The 22,005-nt window shown below is 36.1% G+C and overlaps 1 protein-coding gene across 2 annotated transcripts; it reads right to left on the bottom strand.

The window, feature by feature from the left end:
* Positions 1–1,533: 1,533 nt before the first annotated feature.
* On the bottom strand, positions 1,534–21,165 carry TMEM33 (transmembrane protein 33). Of its 2 annotated transcripts, NM_001282453.2 has the most exons (8): positions 20,815–21,165; positions 19,668–19,763; positions 18,405–18,499; positions 17,686–17,873; positions 13,917–13,984; positions 12,870–13,003; positions 8,220–8,303; positions 1,534–6,975 (listed from the first exon to the last, which is right to left on the bottom strand). In NM_001282453.2, the coding sequence occupies exons 2-8, from the start codon at positions 19,668–19,670 to the stop codon at positions 6,846–6,848; spliced, it is 702 nt and encodes a 233-aa protein (NP_001269382.2). In that variant the 5' UTR covers positions 19,671–19,763; positions 20,815–21,165; the 3' UTR covers positions 1,534–6,845. The 2 variants fall into 2 exon arrangements, with proteins under 2 accessions (NP_001269382.2, NP_001269381.2); NM_001282452.2 differs by lacking the exon at positions 19,668–19,763.
* Between the last annotated feature and the right edge of the window lie 840 nt (positions 21,166–22,005).

The raw sequence follows: 22,005 nt of genomic DNA, 5'->3' as shown, positions 1-22,005 counted from the left end.
GTTAATTTAATACCAATCTTTAAAAGGATCCTCATCCCAGGGATGGGGGAGCCTGGCGGGCTGCCGTCTATGGGGTCACACAGAGTTGGACAGGACTGAAGTGACTTAGCAGTAGCATCTTTTAGGAACATAATTTTTACTAAGTGGAAAAGAATAGTGTGAGTTGTTTAAACTAGAAGAAAAAGTAAACAGAGGTAAAAACAGGGACGACCATGGCAGAGGATTCTGAGGGCTGGATGATGATAATATGGAAGTCATCATACTGTTCTAATTTTATGTATGTTCAAAACTCACCAGGGACTTACTTCCCTGATGGTCCAGTGGTTAAGTCTCCAAGCTTCCTTGCCAGGGGACACAGGTTGATACCTGGTTGGGAAAGTAAGATCCCCGCGCATGTTGAAGCAAGGCCAAATCCCCCAAAAACGAACAAAAAACCACCTCACCATAAAAGGTTAAAAAAAAACAGACAAAAACTTGCTGACAAATCATCTGTTTAGACTGGTGACTCTCAAGGTTCTTGGATGACCATTTCTTTGAGGAGTCTCTTCATTCAACCAAGCTTGAAGAATGAGATGACCTTTCCCTTTCCAAAGCTCAGAATTACTTCTTAAACAGTTTCAAATATTCCCATATGCTAAAGGAAAGAGCATTATGAACTAACAATGTTTTAGTTTCTAAGACCTTATCACTAAATCTTGAGGAAATCAATTCTCCTAAAACTGTTTACCTATCAAAATCGCCTTTATACAGCTGATTTCCATTATGTGCCTTAGATTATAATCTCTAAGTGGACAAAGATTTAACTCACCTTAACAGTGTGTTGCTTGCTGCTGCTGCTGCTAAGTCGCTTCAGTTGTGTCTGACTCTTGTGCGACCCCATAGACGTCAGCCCACCAGGCTCCCCTGTCCCTGGGATTCTCCAGGCAAGAACACTGGAGTGGGTTGCCGTTTCCTTCTCCAATGCATGAAAGTGAAAAATGAAAGTGAAGTCACTCAGTCATGTCCGACTCTTAGCGACCCCATGGACGGAAGCCCACCAGGCTCCTCGGTCCATGGGATTTTCCAGGCAAGAGTATGGAGTGGGGTGCCATTGCTTGGTAAGTTATTAAAATTGCCACAGAAAGTATCTGCCAACTCCAAACACTTCCCTCGAAGGGAGATACTGAGTATCTTCTATGTTATCCTGTGTTGACTTACGACTCTGAATATATTGTATATTGTGAATCATTTTAGGGTTACAAATAACTCATCCATTAGGCTGTAAATTTCACTAGATAAAAAAGTACAGGGGAGCAAGCAAGCCAATAGCTAAGAGATACAACTATAATTTTTCTTTTTTTTCTAGTCTCACCTTAGGCCACATTTTTTATCCAGCTTCATACTAGATCACAAAATTATACCAGTCTTATTTGTGATGAGCTGAAGAAAACAGAAGAGTTCAAATTCACCTTATTCTAACAATAAGGCAATGAAGCACAATAGAAAACTAAATTCTAATTGTAAATGTTTTTTTGCAACATAACATTTTCAAATCAGCTTAAATTCAGAGAGATTTTTTATTACACAATTTGATTTTTACATCAATAAAATCTTAGATATAACAATACAGATGAAGAATAACAATTTAATTTGTATTGAAATAAATATGAGATACACAAAGCACATACAGTGGAAAAGGGTCACAATAAATTACAAGTGGAGACATTATTTTGCTCAATCACCAGAGAAAGCCCTTGACACTTCCAATTTCACACCATCAAATTTATCATTCTTGCTGATTTAAGCAGAACACAAAACAAATATGGATCCCAGGGCTTACTTTCACAGGTACCAGCATAGATAATTCACTACAGTGATCCAATTTGGAAATCAGTAGGGACCAGTAAATCACTGCATAAAAGAAAGAGTGAATGAGGTCCTTTTTCCTTAGTGTCAGCAGGCTATGATTATTATGTTTATTAGATTCTCTTGAAAGGACTTCACATTTTCTCAAATATTCAGGAGCAGTATATTTCCCCTCTGAGCCCTACATTAGCATTTATGTGCTTTGGTCTTGAATACACAGTAATGATGAATTTTTCAATTTATTTTATAAATTTATATAGTCTGGATAGTATTGGCCTGAAGAGTATATAACTCCCCAACCTGTATAATATTAGATATTAAAAATGGATTCAAGAGAAGTTACTAAGAAATGCTGACATACTGTATATACAAATTTAGTTCAATATATCCCATTATATAGAGCACCAGAGCAATGCATTTATTATAATCAAGCCATTTTCTATGACTCTCTAATCTCTGTGGCCCTTTTACGTTTGTTCCAATATATACATATCACAAATGTTGCCTGCCTAAGACGTTGCCCATTTGGTCTCAACTTACAAACATAAACGTAAGCAAAAATTCATGTCAAAAGCATTTATCTTAAAATTACAAAAAAAAAAAAGTCAAAAGTTTGGAATTTAAACTGTTATGAACCAAGGGAAAAAAGAAGTTAGTTCAAAAGTACTGAGCACATATATGTATTTTTTAAAAGTAGCTTCAGAAAACTATGACGGAAAAAGTAAAATGATTCTTGGGCCTTTCCTTCTCCTGGAATATAAGGTAATTTTTAGATTCCAGCAAAGATTATCTAGCAACAATTTTTTCCTATCATTTCCTAAGAAAAAGGAACTGTTTTAGACTAAAAAAATACTGTACTTTATCTGTGGTCACATCAACTCCTATTCAGTGCAGGTCAGTTTTCCTATCTGCACTGCCTAAGAGGACAAAGACTACTCTAGAGTTCATCCCTCACACAGAGATATGTTCCTTCCAAGAACCCTCCTGAACACCAGCTTAGAAGATACACATGTCACAGAGTAACTACCACCAGGAAACTTCCCAAACATTGAGCAGCTTCTTTCTTATCCTTAATACCAGATCCAAATACAACTTTCCACCTAGAGTATTAGAAGAGGACTGCTCATTAAAATAATTTCTGGAAACAACTCCTGGATTTACAAAACATATATGCCATTGGTATACACTAAATCCATTGAACTATGCCATCATATAGCCTCTCAGAATTCTCTTAATTCTAGAGAAATTTCAGTGAGGTGTTAAATGAAATTAGCTGTCTCTGTAACTCAAACTGAATTTACAAATCTAGGCACCATTCCTAATATCCAAAATTATCGACATGCTTTTGTATTACTGTGAAGTCTTAATTTTAAGAGATGGAACTGGCTGTAACTTGTTTACCTACAAAACGACCCTGAAAAAAATTAAGTACCATTTTCTCTATACCTGAAAATGAAGGTGAAAGAACAATTTTATAACTGACATGTTTAGGTAACTTAGGCACTTAGGGAAACAAAAACAAAAACAGCAGAGAGACTATGATCTGAGTAATACCACTAACTGTGGCCTATTCTATTTACCTAGGAAGCAGATATTAACAGGGTACTTACTCCAGCTTCTGAACGTTTTTTATTTAAAAAATGTACTCAAGAGTAAATGCTTACTAAATATTTACTGAATGTTGAATAATTACATATTAAATAGAATCATGGAATTCAGGTCCTTAGTTTTATGGCTGGCTCAGGATTTAGTGGCATTTAACCTTTCAACATGGCATGATAAACAGTGGGGACTACTTGAGCAAAGAGTGCCACCTACTGCTCATCAGCATAACTGGTTACTTTCTCCCTTGAGGTTTTCCCCACAGAATAAAAATCAGTCTCAATCTGGGTGAAAGCATTAAGCTAGCAGATCAAAAAGGGCTTTGGGTAGGGGGTGGAGAGGAGCTTCAGACCTATGTTAATTAAAATACATTTGTTAGCATTACATAAGGATCTTTACCACAATCCCTCAAAATTAGTTTCATTCATTCTGATCTCAAACTTTATTAAAGAAATTTCTCTTTGGACTGACATTAAATGAGGAATCAAGTACACAATCTTTGTTAGAATAAAGTAGATTCTGTAGGAGGCCTACACTTGTCCAAGAAAGTTTAATATTTAAAAGTGCTAGAACAGCAGCACTATATAACTTCCTAATCAGATAGTCTAGATGTTAAATCAACTGTTTTTAAACACATAAAAATAAATTCAGCTATGCTGTATTTAAAATAAATTCAGCAGCTGTAACTTTTCCTAGTATACTCATTCTATATACTCTATTATAATAATTTCCTTTTTTGTTATACATTTTGCATTGTGTAAATGACATCCAAGACATACAATTTTACTTTTTTGGCCTCGCGGCATGTGAGATCTTAGTTCCTTCACCAGGGCTTGAACTCACACACTCTGCACTGGACTGGTGGAGTCTTAACCACTCGATCACCAAGGAAGTTCCTGTATTTCTTTAATTTTAACTTGATAGACATAAAGTTACACTGTACTTTCAGATGTCAAATTAGCTGTCTGTACATATTCATACTGCAAAATTCCTAACTACAAGTTCATGCAAACTAAACATCTGGCAATGCTCAAATTGTAGGATTTATTTTTTTATGAGTTTAGTGAAAGGAAAGTGAAAGTGTTAGTTGCTCAGCTGTGTCCCACTCTTTGCAACCTCATGGACTGTAACCCACCAGGCCCTTCTGTCCAAGAAATATTCCAGGCAAGAACACTGGAGTGGGTTGCCATTTCCTTCTCCAAGGGATCTTCCTGACCCAGGGACTGAACTTGGGTCTCCTGCACTGCAGGCAGATTCGTTACCATCTAAGCCACCCGGGCAGCTTATTTACAAGCCAAACTTTTCTTTAAAAAATATATCAGAAGTATAATCCCATTATATGATGAAAGCCTCAACTTCTGAAGCACAGAGAAGTTTCAATTTTAATAGTATTAATGTTAAATTCTTTTCGTTAAAACCCACCTAAATTATTTCCTTTAGGAAAATCTTTTTGGTCAATAATAATTTTCAAAATAAAAACAGGCATACTTCACAGATCATTAAAAAAAACAATCGTGGTTAAAAGAGAGCACAGAAAGAAAATCAATAAATGGAAAAACTGGTGAAATTTAAGTTCCACATCTTAGTAGTTAGTAATATTGTCCCACAGTTAATTTCTTAGTTCTGATAAATGTTCTATAGTTATGGAATCTGTTAATACAAGGGGAAGCTGAGTAAAGGATATAAAGAAACTCTACTATTTTTTACAACTTTTCTACAAATCTAAAATTATCTCAAGATTAAAAAATTGTAGAAAACAAAGAAACTTAGTAACTTAAAAAATAAATATGCCTTCAGCTGCCATAATTTCTTGATATAATTCAAATTTTTAAAAACATCATTAGAAATAATATATTGTTTACTTAACATTACTTTATTGCTCTAGAAAATTCAGTTTTTAAAACCATCAGATTACACACATAGTGACAATGAGAGTGCCGCCAACAATCGACTGTGTGTTATGAAGCTTCTCTAACTTTGTAGATAATATTACAAAATTACAAAAATAGCTGGTTACAGTTGAGCTATCAAGTAGGTATCACATTTCTATAGACCAAAAAGTAGAATAAAAAGAAAACTGATGTTACTGCTAAGTCACTGAGTGTATTTGAGAAATCCAAATTACATGCACATAGAAGAAAACTGGTTACAAAAACCATTACATTACTCTGCATTAACATTTTGCAATGTTTTAAACATTTCCAATCATGCAATAATAAATAAAGGTCAGAATGAATTTTAAAAAGGAGTTGATGGAAGTTCAACAAATGTGTTTCATATGTTAAACAACTCAAATCACAGTTGCATAATACATTCAATTCCTCTAAATTTATCCATGCATTACAAGACTGAAATGCACACTATTTCCCCCACAACTCCTCTGGCCCCATTCCCAATCAATAACCAACACCTATAAACCTTTCTATTTAATCTTTTATATGAAATTTGATAGGTAGGTATGTATGATCTTCATTATTATTTCAGAACAGATACAAAGTTCAGTCACAGCTCAATCTTCACTTACATTCCTTTCAAAGGGCACCTGAACTGGTGCAACTGTCTATGAAAATTCAAGCCTAAGAAACTGAGAGAACTGGCAGTCAAGAATCTGATCTAAGTAACTGTATCCACAATCCTAAAAGGATTTACTTTTTGAGAAATGTTACTCAACCTGTCTCTGAGAGGAAAACTGTATGACTACTGCTCGCTGATGTAAAATGCTTAGGTGACCACAAGTATTTACCTAGTTGGTTAACAACCTTTCAGTTGGGCCTGTAAGAAAAAAAAACCCAAAGCCACAGAAGTAAATATGAAAATAAAATTTTGGAAGGTCATAGTATAAGATACATAAAGAAATCCAAAATAAATCTGTCCTAATGAAGCAGTACAAAATCTACATAAAAGCACTTTGAAATTAAATACAGAAGGAGGGAAGTGTTTTTGTTACAACCATCAACCAAAATTACTGAATGGCAAAAGAATACTGTCTCAAAGTATACTGAATTTACATGTTAATATTATCATAATGAACTCATGCCAGATGTAAATTCAGGTTACCAATTAGATGAAAACAAAGTTTAGAGCTATTTTTACCGGACAAATAAATGTACTTCATGATAAAGGCACAGCAGCATCTAAAGAATTCCTGATACATTTATCACAAGATTCAAATTTCCTTAACTATTAACAACACATCACAATAAAGTTTCTCAGAAAGTGTTTGAAAGGCTTGATTTAACATGCCAGGAAAATGATTACTTTTCTTTTGAGATGCATTTATGTAAATTATGTAAATTGCATTGAGGTCAGTTTTACACCTGGAATTATCCATCCCTAGTAGAAGTACCAGCAGCTAACAATGCTTATTTATATTATGTATAATTTAGCTGGATGCTACACTATGCAACTGTTGGTGCCAGTCTGCTTATAAAGGCAATACTCTGGAGACAAAGTCTTCTCACAAACAGTGGGCAAGCAGGTTTCATTATAAGATGTTCAACAACAATCCTCAGTTCATTAAACAAGGTCCTGCAACATAAAATATGTTTTCTTTCAGAAACTCAATGAAAAAGCAATGTGATTCAAGAGTAAATGCTGATAAAGGGGCTTTCCACTAAAGAATCTGAATTAGTAATAACCAGGATGTACTGCAGGCAATATACAGAATTAAAATTCCCCAAATCAACACCTGTGTCCTTTTTTGGGGAAAATATTCATTTAATAAATGGCTCTCTAAGGGCTGAGATTAGGGATGATTTGTATTTCCTTCACAGTTGAGTCACATAATCTTCACATCTGACTTACTCAAATTCAACTAGGTCTAAAAAAAGAGAGCAAGAATGTGAAAGTTATCTAGTATGAGCAATCCCTCCTACCATTTCCTTAAAAGAACATACTGCCTCTTAGAGCCTTCCTCATCTGAAAAATGGGAATATGTACTTATTGGAGTCACAGTGAAGTTTCAATGAGGAGACACAGAAGATGCTCAATAAATGTTGCTGTCATTTAGTTGCTGAGTCGTGTAAGACTCTGTGACCCCATGGACTGTAGCCCACCACCATTCCTCTACATCTAAAAAGTACTAAGTTCCAAACTTCTTACCCTGAGGCTCAAGAAGTTTTACGATATGGTTCCAATATACCTTTAAAATCTCTGCTCTAACCACTCACCACTCAGAATTTCCCTTCCGGTCAAATAGGCCTACATATGTGCCCCTTAAACTGTGTTTATCTTACTGCCTCTGAACTTGTGCTCCTATCGTCTTCCTACCTAAAATGCTTTTCCTTGTTCTCACTGTCTACTGAAAGTCTTTAATCCTTCCAGAACAAATTAAAATATTTTGTGAAACTTTCCTGGGCTCTTCTCTCTTCTGGCTCAATGATCTCTCCCCTCTTGTGGACTACAGTACTGATACAATAAACATGAAATTCGTCACAGGTTGACATGTGAATACTACATCCTGCACTACTGTTTCCTTTCTTATTTGCGATGTGTTTCCTTAACTAGGACAGTACCAGGAGAGGGAGACTTTTGTCCTACACAGTTTTAAATTCCTTACGCTTTTAGCACTGTTTTAGATGTGGTCAAGAAAACTCCAGTCTTAATGTCTGAAAAGCAAGCACCTCCTCATCAATCCTAGAACTTAGATTCGCAAAAACATTGCTTGCTTCTAAATTCTAACATAAAGGTTAAATAAGTCTTAAAAGTTACAAATGGTATATTTCACAATACAATTAATAAATAAAACAGATTTAAACTAATCACAAGCTTACCGACAATATGGATTTCTTCGAGAGGAGTATCGAAGAGTAAGGAATCTATAGTATATAAAAGGCTGGAACAAACTTCCTTGACCACTGAAATAAACAAATACAAGGGAAATAAATACACATTATTGATTCATATGTATACTCAACATTTAAAGGCAACTTAACTGGACAATGTGTTTCCATTCATCAAATCATCATAATAATATCCATCATATCTAAGTCCAAGTTATTCATGTAGGTATTGTTAAATTTTTTAAAGCTACTAAACAAATCAGAAAATGTTATATAAATGCTTCAACTGCCACTAATAATTGGTAATCAAGTTTTAAAACTTGAAATATTTAATTAAATATTTAAAATATTTAAAATGAAAAGTAGTTTATTTGGTATAAACAAATAAGAAAATTAATAAAACCATATAGGCTCACTAGTAAATGTGAGAATAGGCTAAACATAGCCTATATTATTTATTTTTCTTGGTTAAAATGACAATCATAATACCCCAAGAGTCATATACATGTTTCTCAAATTCTAAGTCTGGAATCCTTCCCTAGGAAAAACTATTTTAAGATGTTCACTAAAACCACCACAAATAAAACACAGCAAGAACCTAATGGTCTCCAGGCAAGAATACTGGAGTGGGTAGCCTTCTCCAGGGGATCTTCTCCACCCAGGGATTGAACCTGGGTCGCCTGCATTGCAGGCAGATTCTTTACCATCTGAACCACCAGGGAAGCCCAGTTGGGTAGCAGGGCTAAGTAAATCATATGTATATTTGATGGATTCAGTATGCAATTACTTAAAATCTTGACTACTGAAAAGTACACAGGAACTCTGAACAAAGCAGGATATAAAGCTATACATATTATTACAACTATATTTTAAAAATCTGGGGTAGAATAAATGCATCAAGATCCTAAATTTGGTTTGATTTTTAGGTTAAATTTTTTTAGCCTCCCCACTCACCCTTGGCAGACCCACACAACTTGTGGGATCTTAGTTCCTTGAGTAGGGATCCAATCCCAGCCCCCTGCAGTAGAAGCACAGAGTCCTAACCACTGGACTGCCAGGCAATTCTCTTTTTCAGCCTCCCTGCACCCCCAGCTGTATTACTTTCATAATAAAAATTTACATGATTACAATTTATAACTAAATATATCTACTTTCTCCAATAAATCATGTGATGAAATTTTAACTCTGTATATTGAAAAATAGAGGCATTACAGAACACATTAAGTAGAAAAGACTATCCAATGAAACACAAATTTTCCATCATCCAAGTTAGTTCCTTAATCAAAGTTATAGCAGTCTCTAATATAGCCTTCCAGAAACTTACATAAACAAGTATATATAATGGCTAACATGCAGCGCTCACTCTGTAATGCACTGAACTGTTAACTCTAGGAAGGAAGTGGTATTATCATTCCTATTTTAAAGATGAAGAACCCTGTGGATGTACCTAGAGTCTGTCATACAGAGGGAATAAGTCAGAAAGAGAAAAATAAATATCATACATGAGCGCATATATATGGAATCTAGAAAAGGTACTGATGAACGTACTTGCAGGGCAGGAGCAGAGATGCAGATGTAGAGAAGGCAGAGAAGGGACGTGTGAACACAGGGTGGGAAGAAGAGGGTAGAATAGATTGAGAGCAGCACTGACATATATGCATCACCATGTGCAAAATAGACAGCTAGTGGGAAGCTTCTGTAGAGCACAGGGAGCTCAGCTCAGTGCTCTGCGATGACCTAGAAGGGTGGGATAGGGGAGCGGGAAGAAGGGTCAAGAGGGAGAGGATATACGGACACATATAACTGATTCACAATGTTGTACAGCAGAAACTAACACAACGTTATAAAACAAAGATACTCCAAAAAAAAGGATGAAACAGAACGAAACATATATGCCTTTAAACACACACACCTCAAATATGAATGGGGAATACCCTACACAGTTCTCAACTCATTTTAAATTTATTGTATCTTAGCAATCATCCCCTGTCACAACCCACAAATTATCTTATTCTTTCTACAACCTGAAATATTCCATTTTATGCATGTACTAACAAGCTCTCTACTAATGAACAAACCCAAAATGATCATCCTTTTATCTGTCTTTGCACATGTGTGTGTATTATGTAAGATAAACTAATTCACAGACTACATGTCTAAGATAAACTCATAAACTGTTCACTTCTAAATAGAGTTTTATGCATTATTGCTACAAATTTAACTTAATAACAAGGCCTTCTAATATTAGACTGTGCTTCTACCATGAAAGGTAGCATTTAAGGAATAATGATTTGAAATGTTTAATTTTATAATCTGTGTTATAGTCAAGTGACATACTTGAACCATTAACAGCTTCTCTCATTAGGGAATTGAATAATACTTTATTACTTAGTTTTCCTTTTTAAAAATAACAACATGATTCTTCTATTTAAATATTTTGGTAAATTCCATTTCCTTTACAATAATCTTAAAAATTAAGATCAATTTGTACATTTTAAGTGTTTAAATAAAAGACTAAATACCACAACTGACTTAATATACCAACATAGTAAAACTTGGTATGCCAACAAAAAATTCACTACAGTTCCAATAAAGAGGTTTTTTGTTTAAGTGTGCTTGGCATCTCAGCATTTCACTGTAATTCTCTTCAGCTTACTTAAAAGGAGAACAAACTATCCTGCTTATTAACCTGAATAGACACCAATTATCTCCACATATAGAGTTAGTTTTGGTAGCTACATTTTAACTTTCACTCAGATACATAAAGCAAATCACAGAATCTGGGGATACCCAAGACCAGGCAACCCAAGAAACACAAAAATGAGCAAGAAAGTAAGAGGGTAAAAGGTTCCTTTCACCAATATGATGAGGATCACAAAAAAAGATGAACTAGCTTCTAGGGTGAAAATTCCAGAGCTGAATAATAGACAAATACAGCTGCATCAAATTCTATACTTAATATTCATGGAACATTACAATTGGAAGGATTTTTGGAAGTTACTAATTTCAACTACTATTAGTTTTTTAAATGTAGAAAAACAAGGCCCAGAAGGCCTAGTTAACTGTCAAATCAACCAGAATCCAGCTCCCTGACACCCAGTAAGAAGTTTTTCCATTGTACCATTCTAGGACCCTATTTAAATTATATTATCTAGTTTGGAACCCCACAGCTTAACAACATGTGGTGATCCTGGAATTTTCAGAGGAAAATATTATTTACAACAATGGTACAGATGTATTTATGAGGAAATCTAAAAAACTCTCTTACCAGCTTAAAGAAACACTGCTAAGGAAAGGAGTACTGCTGGTATATAAAAACCTCACTAGTTAATCAAGGCAATGAACATTAAAATGAAATATTTCATAGACAAAAATGTTACAAACTAATGAGATTATGGAAAATAGGTAACACAGATCTATTAGAGGGCAATTTGGTACATGGTCTATTAAATATAAAATATACCCAGCTTAGACTCAGTAAAAGTATATATGGATTCACACAAAAGTATAAGCAGACAGGTAAAAAAATGGTTACTGCAGCAACATATGGAAAAGTAAAAGTCTGAAAACAAACGGCCATTAACAGGGCAATGGGTAATAAAATGCAGCAAAATAATATGATGGAACACTATACAGCCATTAAACAAGACAAACCAGAACTGTGAATGTCAATATAAACAGGTCACAAAAACATACTGTATGAGTGAAAAAAGCAAGATGCACACCACTGATGCTTGTGATGTATAATAAAAACTAAACAAAGCCCCACACCCATAAAATAATAAGATACATTTCCTACCTATCTGTGTAAGTACTTTAAAATAACTACATATATGTACTCATATCAAATTCCTTAGCTCTGGGAAGGAGAGGACAGAATTGCAACTAGCATTCACAGTTAAATGATATTTTAGTTTTTTATCTGTAATGTCCTATTACCTGAGAAACTGAAAATTGAGAAAGCAATAATCTGGGGAGAAATGTAGTTTTATTTAGCTATTTTCCTTTACATATTTTTACATTTTTTTTAATTTATTTTTTAATTGGAGTATAACTGCTTAACAATGCTGTGTTAAGTTTCTGCTGTACAACAACATGAATCAGCCTTGCCCTCTTGAGAGAAACGTAGTTTTATAACTTAAATGCAAGAATACAGATACTGAGGTCAATACTATCCTAATGTTCTATTTTCAAAAGGAAGGTTTTCTTTACTTACACATTCTTCTCATAACTAACAAACAAAATAAGGAGGTGGCAGTAGGCAACTATCAATACCAACCTTAACTTTTCAGATTTTTCTCCAGTATGGGAAAAATAATCTCAGTAATGTGACAATGGACTAAATTAGCCTTTCTAAGACTCTTTCAAAAGTAGTTATTTGGAAGACAATTTTAAAATGTTAAATAACTCATAAGGAACAATGAAGAAGACAGATTCCTAGGTTTCCTACAGTCGACCACAGTAGCAGTGCTATCGCAGTAGCTCTGCACTGTCACATGAGAAGGTGACTGCTAAGATCCATCGAGCTCTACATATCAGGGTTTACTTCAACAGATTTAAGCAGCGTAAAGTTTGAGTTGATACATTTATTATATTCACTTAGACATCAGCCTCCTAAAATAAATATATTTTTATTCTTACCTGAAAAGCATAAAAACTGTAGCAGGCATCAAGAATATTTCATTACAAGCAATGAACTTCAGAATATTCTGTTGATTAGCGCTTAATTTATCCAAGAGAGATCTCAGCAGAGGTAAACTATTTGAATCCTTTGCCTTAAAACATAAGAAAACAAATATTAGAAGTCATGAAAGCATTTTTGATCACTCAATTATTTTCTTTCCTTAGATGAATGGCATATCTAACATGCAATATAATCAAAAGACAATTACTTGAAAATGATGATATAAAAATTGACAAACTATACATTTAGGGACAAAAGTTAACAGATTTTCCTGCTTTACTGTATTTTCTACATTTGAAGAATTAAATAGAGAACTTTAATAAAGGCCCTTTTCATTCATTGATGCTTTGTTTTCCTTAAGAAAGATTAGATTATTCCACTAAAAGTGGTGGTGATTTCTCTCAACCATAACAAAATCTGGCTATGCAGAAATACAAAGTATCTGAGATTTCTTAGTTAATTAAAGAGAGAAATCACAAAGTTCAGTTACTGCTGTAACCCAAGAACTATGGAGATAAAGAAAAAGGCCAACACAAGGCAAATTTTTGGATATTTTAATTTAAACTTCCATGCATACGCAGTCAATCTGCCTGGCACATGGAAGTTATTAGGCTAAATGTTCCAACTCAGGAATAAGAAAATGTTTCAGAAAAGCAGCAGTTTTGAACATCAGTGTAAAGAAATTCAGTACACTCTACTCATCTACTATGTTAAAATCACTGACAGAACAAGAGACTTCTGACAACTTATCAAATATATTTCAAACTTCAGACACTCCTCCAGGAATTGGACAGTGATTTTAAATACAATCCATTATGACAAAATGTACTATTTTATTGAAACAATAAAAAATTCCAAAATTTTCAAATCACTAATTTACAGCAAGTCTGTAAGGAACATAGGAACTTTCTGAGACACATGCCCAAATGTCTTAGAACTCAAATTTGTGTCAACTACCTGTAAATTCGGGAGTCAAAAGACAAGGCCAACATTGTTTTACTTACATCAAGGATCTTTTTTGTGTATGTGGCAGCATGAAGCAAAGAAAATAACAAGACTGGGAAAATACTCACTGAAGAAAATAATTAAGGAAAACATTACAAATTCATCAAGTACTTTGCACAACAGGGTATGTATTATGTTCAAGTATACAGACCTGAAATAGCATCTGCTAAAATGAGTTCAGTGATGGCTTCTGTTTTACTGATACTTTATAAAATGAATTTTTTTTTAATCTGTAAACAAAGTCAAAGTTTTTTTTAAACCCACAGTTCTTTTTATGAATAATGAAATAGTTTTTTCACCTATTTCTAGTATATAACATATTGTGAACATTTGCTAAATTAAATTAAAATCTAGGCCACCTCAAAGTGATAAGTAATACGGCTTTTAACGCCACAGTGGTCATTCTGGACGGAATACCTTAGCCATCCAATACCAACACAGTCTCTGTACTGCTTTCACCAACTTAAGAAAGAGTACAGGGTAATGGTTTAAAAAGTAGTTCCCAAATTGTCCTCAACTATAGATGTTTAATTCATTTTTCCTACAAGGACTTCATTATTTTCAGATACTGTTCCAATCAAGCTTTTATAGTCAAGCTTTCATGGTTAAGGTATTCTCAATCTGTACAAATAAAAAAGACATTGTATACCTGGTTTGTATATATACTCAATTGAGAGTTTCATCAGTTTTAATAATAGACATGAACAAAGAATCCTTATTTTAAGTTTCATTATTTGGCTTTTTGTGATAGATAATATATACAATTTTCTTTTAGCTTTTTAAAAAAAATGGAAATTGCTCAAAATACTCTATTTATCCCAACTTCTGCTAGGTTGATAACAAAAAACCCCCACTTGTCCAAGTTATTTCCATGAAATGATAATAGACTGTTAATCATAAATGGCAAAAACACTTGTCCTCAAAACAGTAGCAATTTATCAAAAATAATCCATGATATTTTTCTACACCAACTGAAAGCTTGGTGTGAGGGAAATGATGCCCACTATGACACAATCTGAGTGTCAAATTCATTATAACCACAACTCATCATTTAGGACCCAAAGGTTCCAAAGTCCCCACTGGCAAGTAAAACACTGACCCACAGCCCAGTGCTGTAAGAATTCTAACTCTCTAACATAAAAGTTCTCCGATTAATACCCTGACCAAACCTTCCCTGTCGCTTCTGAGAACTAAATAAAACGCCAATTTATGAGAAGAGATCACACATACATAAAAATAGCTTTACACTTTTAACAGAATCCTGAATTCAGAGTCAAGATATCTGGGTCTCATTCTTGGCTCTGACACTAACTTCAGTTCCCTAGGCCAAGTTCCATCTTCTGTTGTACAAATTTGCAGTGATCAAAGCCAGGGGTTTCTAATAGGTCCTATCTCTAACATTCTATAGTTCATAAATCCTTGATAAGATACTCATAATTTTAGCATTCATTGTTAAACTATTTAGAAAATTCAAGGGACAAAGAGTGCATAACAGAAATAGGACAATATATCACCTTTCTAAGAGCAAAGATCAGAACATGACTTTGGGCTCACTTTTACTAATGTAATACCTAACTACTTTAGGAATCAGATTAGTATTTCTTGCCAATCAATAGCTTATGTTATTCCCACTACATACTCCCCTCCCAATAAGAATTAAAGAACATTAAATCCTTAATCTTCAACATTCCCTAGAGAGGGCACAGCAAATAAATGGACAGAAAAGGCAGAGAGGTTGTCTTCACTGTTATGAGTCATTTGGCAGCATCTCAGGATTCACTCAATAGAACTGTCCCAGAGGTCATAATTGATGTGTTCAATTTGCTCTACATTAGTATCTAGAAAACAGTTTCTAGCATTTCTATTTTTCTCTTCAAGGAAATTTTAAGCTCCTAAGAGCAGAAACGAGAATCTCTATATAATTCCCCATTATATCTCAGAAAAGCAAGAATTTTAATATTGCTGATTGTAAAGAACCTCAATGAACGTGGCTGATAAAAACAGGTCAATCCAATGATATGTCAACAAACGTGCTTATCGCTTACAGCTGCAGGACAAGGATTATCTAGCAAGTTTTACCTACACTACTATTTACTTGCCAATGTGCTATCAGGCAGGTTATTTTAAACTCCTTGAGCCTCAGTATACTATCAATAATACAATGCTCATAATAATTTTCTTTAGAATGTTGCAAGGATTAAATACGTCAAGTTTATATACACTGGCAAAATAGGTGCTCAAAAAAATTTTCCTTCCATTCTCTTTTCCTTAAGACTTGTGTTAGAGACATATTTTATTGTGCTTTCCATTATGTACAGTTGTATCATAAATATTCAAGAACACTTAAGAGCAGCACTTCCTAAAGTACAGAATATCTTCCTGAGGGATGATTCAAGGGGAGCTGGGTAGATGGGTGGACAACTGATTCAAATGATTAAGTTTAGGAAAGACTGGTAACTCACTCTCACAATGCACATTACCGTATCAAAGGTCCCACAGTAAAGAATCTGTTTAGCAATGTTAAACCTATCCGTATCAAAGGTCCCACAGTAAAGAATCTGTTTAGCAATGTTAAACCTACTGCTTCCCAAACATCAAACTGCAGAATGTCTTCCCCTCCATTTAAAAAATACCTATTATCCCACAACATATTTCTGAACTGTATAAACATAGAAATTCCAAAAATCCATGAGTCTGTCCTTATTTTCTTCTTTGTGCTGTGCTGTGCTTAGTGGCTCAGTTGTGTCTGACTCTTTTTGACCCCATGGACTACAGCCTGCTAGGCTCCTCTGTCCATGGGGATTCTCCAGGCAAGAATACTGGAGTGGGTTGCTATGTCATCCTCCAGGGGATCTCCCCAACCCAGGGATCAAACTCAGGTCCCCTGCATTACAGGCTAATTCCTTACCATCTGAGCCACCAGGGAAGCCCAAGAATACTGGAGTGGGTAGCCTGTCCCTTCTCCAGAGGATCTTTCCAACCCAGGAACTGAACCAGCATCTCCTGCATTGCTGGCTTCCCTGGTAGCTCAGATGGTAAAGTGTCTGCCTACAATGCGGGAGACTCGGATTCAAACCCTGGGTTGGGAAGATCTCCTGGAGAAGGAAATGGCAACCCACTCCAGTACTCTTGCCTGGAAAGTCCCATGGACTGAGGAGCCTGGGGACTCCTCAGTCCATGGGGTCGCAAAGAGTCAGACACAACTGAGTGACTTCACTTCTTCACTTCACTCCTGCATTGCAGGCTATTCAAAGCAAATACTAATTTCTTTTTACTTTATTAATTACCTCATTCTCAGCTTAAACATAAGTTATTTCTTGATTAATTTCCTTTTGTTTCTAGCTTACTGAAAGTTAAAAGATAGAGCTAAGAATTTCTCTTTTCTTAAATAGCAAGACATCTGGGTATCTTCCCAAAGAAAGTGTGAATTAAATGAAATAAACTTACATATTAAAATGTAACTTCTCCATGGGCTTGTGCTTTGAATCTGAAATTTGCAATATCCATTGCTAACAGAGAAGTTTATAAGATCAAATATTGAAGTTCAAAATTCCCAATCACCTTTTCAAAATTTGGACTTCACATTTTAGAGTCAGACACTCTTACACTTCACGTTATCTTCTTTCAAAAGAAGTACCAACAAACCAACCAACCCAGGCTTCATGGAACACCCTATTGCTGAATCCTTCCAGTAGCAAAAAAATAATCAAAAGTGATCTCCCTACATTCAGCAGGCAATTTCACTGTCAAAACGGTAAAAAAGGATACTTGTAACAGGGTAGGAATTGACAAAGATGAGTGAATACAACAGGTAGTGGCAGCTGTCCTCTAACAAAGCCTGGGCCAGGAACGCTCTGCTTAACTGGAAGTGTGGTAGTCTTTGGTGCAGCCTCAGAGCACTAGTGAGAGCATTTGCCAGCAGAGCACGTTGGTAAAAGCTTGCTGCTTCATGCAACCTGCAAATTACAGTGGAGAGATCATCAGGAGACGTAAACAGCTACCATACCTCTTCCTCCTTTGTGAATTGCATCATAATTGCACAACACCTAATACCTAAATCTATTACTTCAGAATAGAAAAAAAAATTATGTGACTTTACTGAAGCTTTTTAGAAGCATCATTTTATATACATACCCAACTGAACGTTTATTTCTATTGAAGTATAACTGATGTACAATATCCAACTGAATTTTCTAAAGCAGCCATTCTTCCTCTTAAACACTCAAAAAGGCGAAAAAACATGAACTCATCCCCACATTCATTTTCTCTCAGATTTTCAATGTGATGTTACTTTCACAAAGCACGTAATATAAAATATACCCCCAGTTGGTACTATTACTAGAATATTAGTACCTTTAAGGATGAGACGTGTTTTATTGTTTATCAAACCCCTGGCTGTTTGACAAAGTGTGACATCTAAAAAGGTACTCCAGAAAAAAATGACTGAACAAGTGAATACCAACAGCAGAAACATGTATAATACATACCCAAGAAGAGGCAGAACAAACAAAGCAGAGCAGTAAACTGTGAATAAGCGAGAAAGCCACATTGCTGTGTCCAGTTTATTGGCCATCATGAATTGCTGAATTTAAAAAGAAAAATACTGTAGTTAAATTAAGCTTGCAGATTATGTTTTAAAGGATGACTATTTTGCAATTTTATTCCTATTCAAAATGTCTCAACGCTCCTGTAGCAACTGGTTTTTTTAGGTATAACTCTTAGGGCAATTGTTTCTTCATCAGTGAGTTTCTTTCTTCTCCTGAAAGCTCCCTGACAAGTCTTTCACAGATTTCTGTGGCCCTAAACATCCACATACCACTTTCTTCACCACTTTTTCCTCATTCTTTTCTTTTGCTGCATTTTGCTAAAAGATATGTCCATCACACTAAATTCAATAACTTAAAATAAATTTTCTCAAACTATTTCATATTCAAATTCTAAAGTGGCTTTTACATTTTTTAAAAGAATCTACATAAACAATTTTTACATCAAGACCCAAGATAAACATGTGAGTATATAAATTTCACAAAAACAATACTTACTTTTACTATGTGTGATAGATTCTGCTATTCTGTATTCTATTTAATGTTTTAGAAACAATGTTTACATAAAAAGGATTTCAAACCTAACAGGTTTTAACCTGGAGTCTCAAACACTGCTGGAAGCAATCTAACTTTAATTCTCTTTCGAAAGTAGAGAAAAGTTTAAAAAACTCTGGGGAAAAAAACGCAAGCCTATTTTAAAATTCAAGGATGTTTTTAATTTTACTGCAGGCTTTCTAACAGTATGCAGGTAATTTCAGACACATGCCTCTGAATTTATTCTATTACTCTTGTAAATTTAAATGTTCACCAGTAAGTCAAGAGGAAGGATGAATCCAGCTTACAGTGCTCAGTTTCTCTACAAATATTCAGACTGTATACGACTGTCTGAAATTTAACTTTAGAACATTTTCTTTAAAATCTATTTGTTTAGGGTATTCATTTTGTGATAAATCATTGAATTTTGCATTTTACCTCGTACACTTTTATGCATGTGCATTTAATTACACAGTTTAAAAAAGATCTAAGAAAATGTATTGGTTTACACTTTTAAGAGTGAACTGACTGACCATGACAAATAATTCAGGCAAAAAATATCAAAGGATCTTTGGGTGAAAAAAAATATTGAGGTGAAAAATTATTCACATAATCTTAAAGTATCATGACACAGAATACTCTTTATTCACAAAGAGAGTAAGTTATCTTTACCATAGAGAATCTGGTGGACACCACCAAAGCCAAATGACCAAACTCCAGTGACGGGATAAATCAACGTAAGATGCTTCCTGATATATGTAAAATGCCCTGAGAAGAACAAAATCTCTCTTATTTAATATTCCTACCAAACATTTAACCTGAATCTAGTCGGGGGGGTGGGGGGGGGATGACAAAAAATTAGACAATTTCAATTTAAGGAGCATTCTGCAAAACAACAGGTGTGGACTCTGGTAAGACAAAAATGGGAAGACCAAGGGAATTATTTCATACTGAAAGGGACCAAAGGCCAGTAAACACACTGCAAGTTTTTTTTATTGAGTTTGGACAAGAAGGAAGCAATTTAAAGGACAATTAAGGAAATTTAAATATAAATTGTATATTAGGTAGTAACAAGTAGCAACGTTACATTTGCAAAATGAACTACAAAAATTTTTAGGTAACTGCATTGTGGTCTGTACAAAAATATTCTACATAAGTACTACATTATGGGTAAATTATAATGACGCATGTAACTCTGAAATGGTTCAGCAAAATAAAAAAGGTGTGCACTGAGAGAGATGCTGCACATTTTTAAAATAAGTGATTGGCTCAATTCACATGCTTAGTGTTTAAGTACAATTATGCTTCTGGTACAAAAAAAAAAAAAGACAGTAAGCAACAGATACGCATCCTAAAAATAAAAGTTTACATAAGCTTAATATTTATCTTCGTAAAATGAAGAAGGAGGAAAAGAGAAAAAAAACCGCTCTCCTCCTATTGCTTAAAAAGCGGCAGACCTGTTCTCTGCCAGCCCCCAAGTGCGGAATGAGGCATGTGTCACAGCACAATCTCAGGTCGCACCTTCAACCGTGCGACCGAAGGGTGGGAAAAGACGAGAAGGCCCTCTGTCCTAGGCATTCAGGTGGGCATACAAGTGAGGGCCACTGCTGGAGGCCCGCCTGTTGTCGCTGCCGAATCAGAAACTTTAGCTCCGTCTAACGTCTTGGCTCACGATCGGCTCTCTCCCCACCCCCACCCCAATCACTAATCCCAGTCCCGAAAGCAAAGAGCCGGTGGAACGCCTGGGACCCGACTTCCAACACTCCCAGCTCCTTCCTAACTTGCAAATCAAGCCAAACGATCCTGTCCGCTTACTTACCACTGCGCCCGCCCCTTGGGGGCCGTTGGGGGCCGTATCCGCCATGGGGGCGCTCACACTAGCGTCTGAGACGCTGCAATCGGGAAGGGAAAAAAGAAGGAAGGTCAGCGCCGGGGCCGCAACTCCGGGAACCGGCTTCCCTGTTCTCTGCGAGAGCTTCCGAACCTTCACAGAACAAAAGGTCTCGCCGCTTCAGTGTAGCGGACTGTCCCAAGGGCACCCGCAACGGCCGGAAAATACCCGCCTGGCACGGCCAAGAGCAAAGATGGGTTTCCAGAAAGACCGAGACGAAGGCGGAGCTTCGGAACAGGACCGATCTAACGCCACCGGCTCCAGCTTATTGCCGAACCCGGAAGTGCTCGCGTTGCTTCCGTGGGGAAGAGGCGGTGACGCAGAGGGGAAAGCGGAGCGGTGCCCTGAGGCATGACGGGAAGTGTCGTTTTTCTTGCATTGGCTTCCCATTTCGTACACGCCCATTGCTCTGTAAGCTAAGAAGCCCGGCAGCCGAAGCAGCTTTTGCCTCATCGTCCTCTCAGAGCTGGTCCACTCTACCTGTGGCCAAACCACAAAGGCTCTCTACTCCCTGATACAGAAGCCTCGGAAATGTTTTCTTTGCCATTTTCTTTCAGAAGCCCACGAAGCTCTTTGATGCTACCTCTAAAATTAGTTATTTCAACAAGCACTAAATGAGAGCTGCTATGTGACAAGCTCCGTACTTGGCAAGGAATATTTCAAGATGGTTATGACACAGACTGCGGGAGAGATAGGAGAAACGGCAGTCATAGCCCAGTGCTTCTGTAATGCGTGCAGAGGCGGAGTTAATCACAGGCGGCACACAGCAGGGGGCCTGAATCAGAGGGGTCCCGGAAGCGTTCCTAGAAAACCTAATTCTGGCGCAAAGTTTTGAAGTACAAGGAGAAGTTGGCTAAATGGGGAAGGGGAATGCAGACAGCAACAGAAAGTGCATGAAGCAACTGGACAGTTGAGTATAACCACAAAGATCACTCTGGAAACAGGAGAAGGGGATGATCAGAGGGGCAAACCCATAAGCCCACCAGGGGCAGGCTTCCCTGGTGGTCCAGTGGTTAAGAGTCCTTTGCAATGCAGGGGACACAGGTTTGATTCCTGACGTGAGAAGATCCCAGGAACACGTGGGCAACTAAGCTTGTGCACTATAACCACCGAGCCGGA

This window comes from Bos taurus, chromosome 6 (assembly GCF_002263795.3).
Source record: "Bos taurus isolate L1 Dominette 01449 registration number 42190680 breed Hereford chromosome 6, ARS-UCD2.0, whole genome shotgun sequence".
NCBI lineage: Eukaryota > Metazoa > Chordata > Mammalia > Artiodactyla > Bovidae > Bos > Bos taurus.
The sequence above is the reverse complement of the archived record's forward strand: the minus strand, read 5'-3'. Positions and strand labels throughout refer to the sequence as shown.

Coding starts and splice junctions, on each gene's coding strand:
- TMEM33 (NM_001282452.2), bottom strand. CDS start 20,859: ATGGCGGATACGGCCCCCAACGGCCCCCAAGGGGCGGGCGCAGTG. Junction 18,500..20,814: donor CCCAAGGGGCGGGCGCAGTG/GTAAGTAAGCGG, acceptor TTTTAAATTCAG/CAATTCATGATGGCCAATAA. Junction 8,304..12,869: donor ACAGTTTTTATGCTTTTCAG/GTAAGAATAAAA, acceptor TGTTTATTTCAG/TGGTCAAGGAAGTTTGTTCC.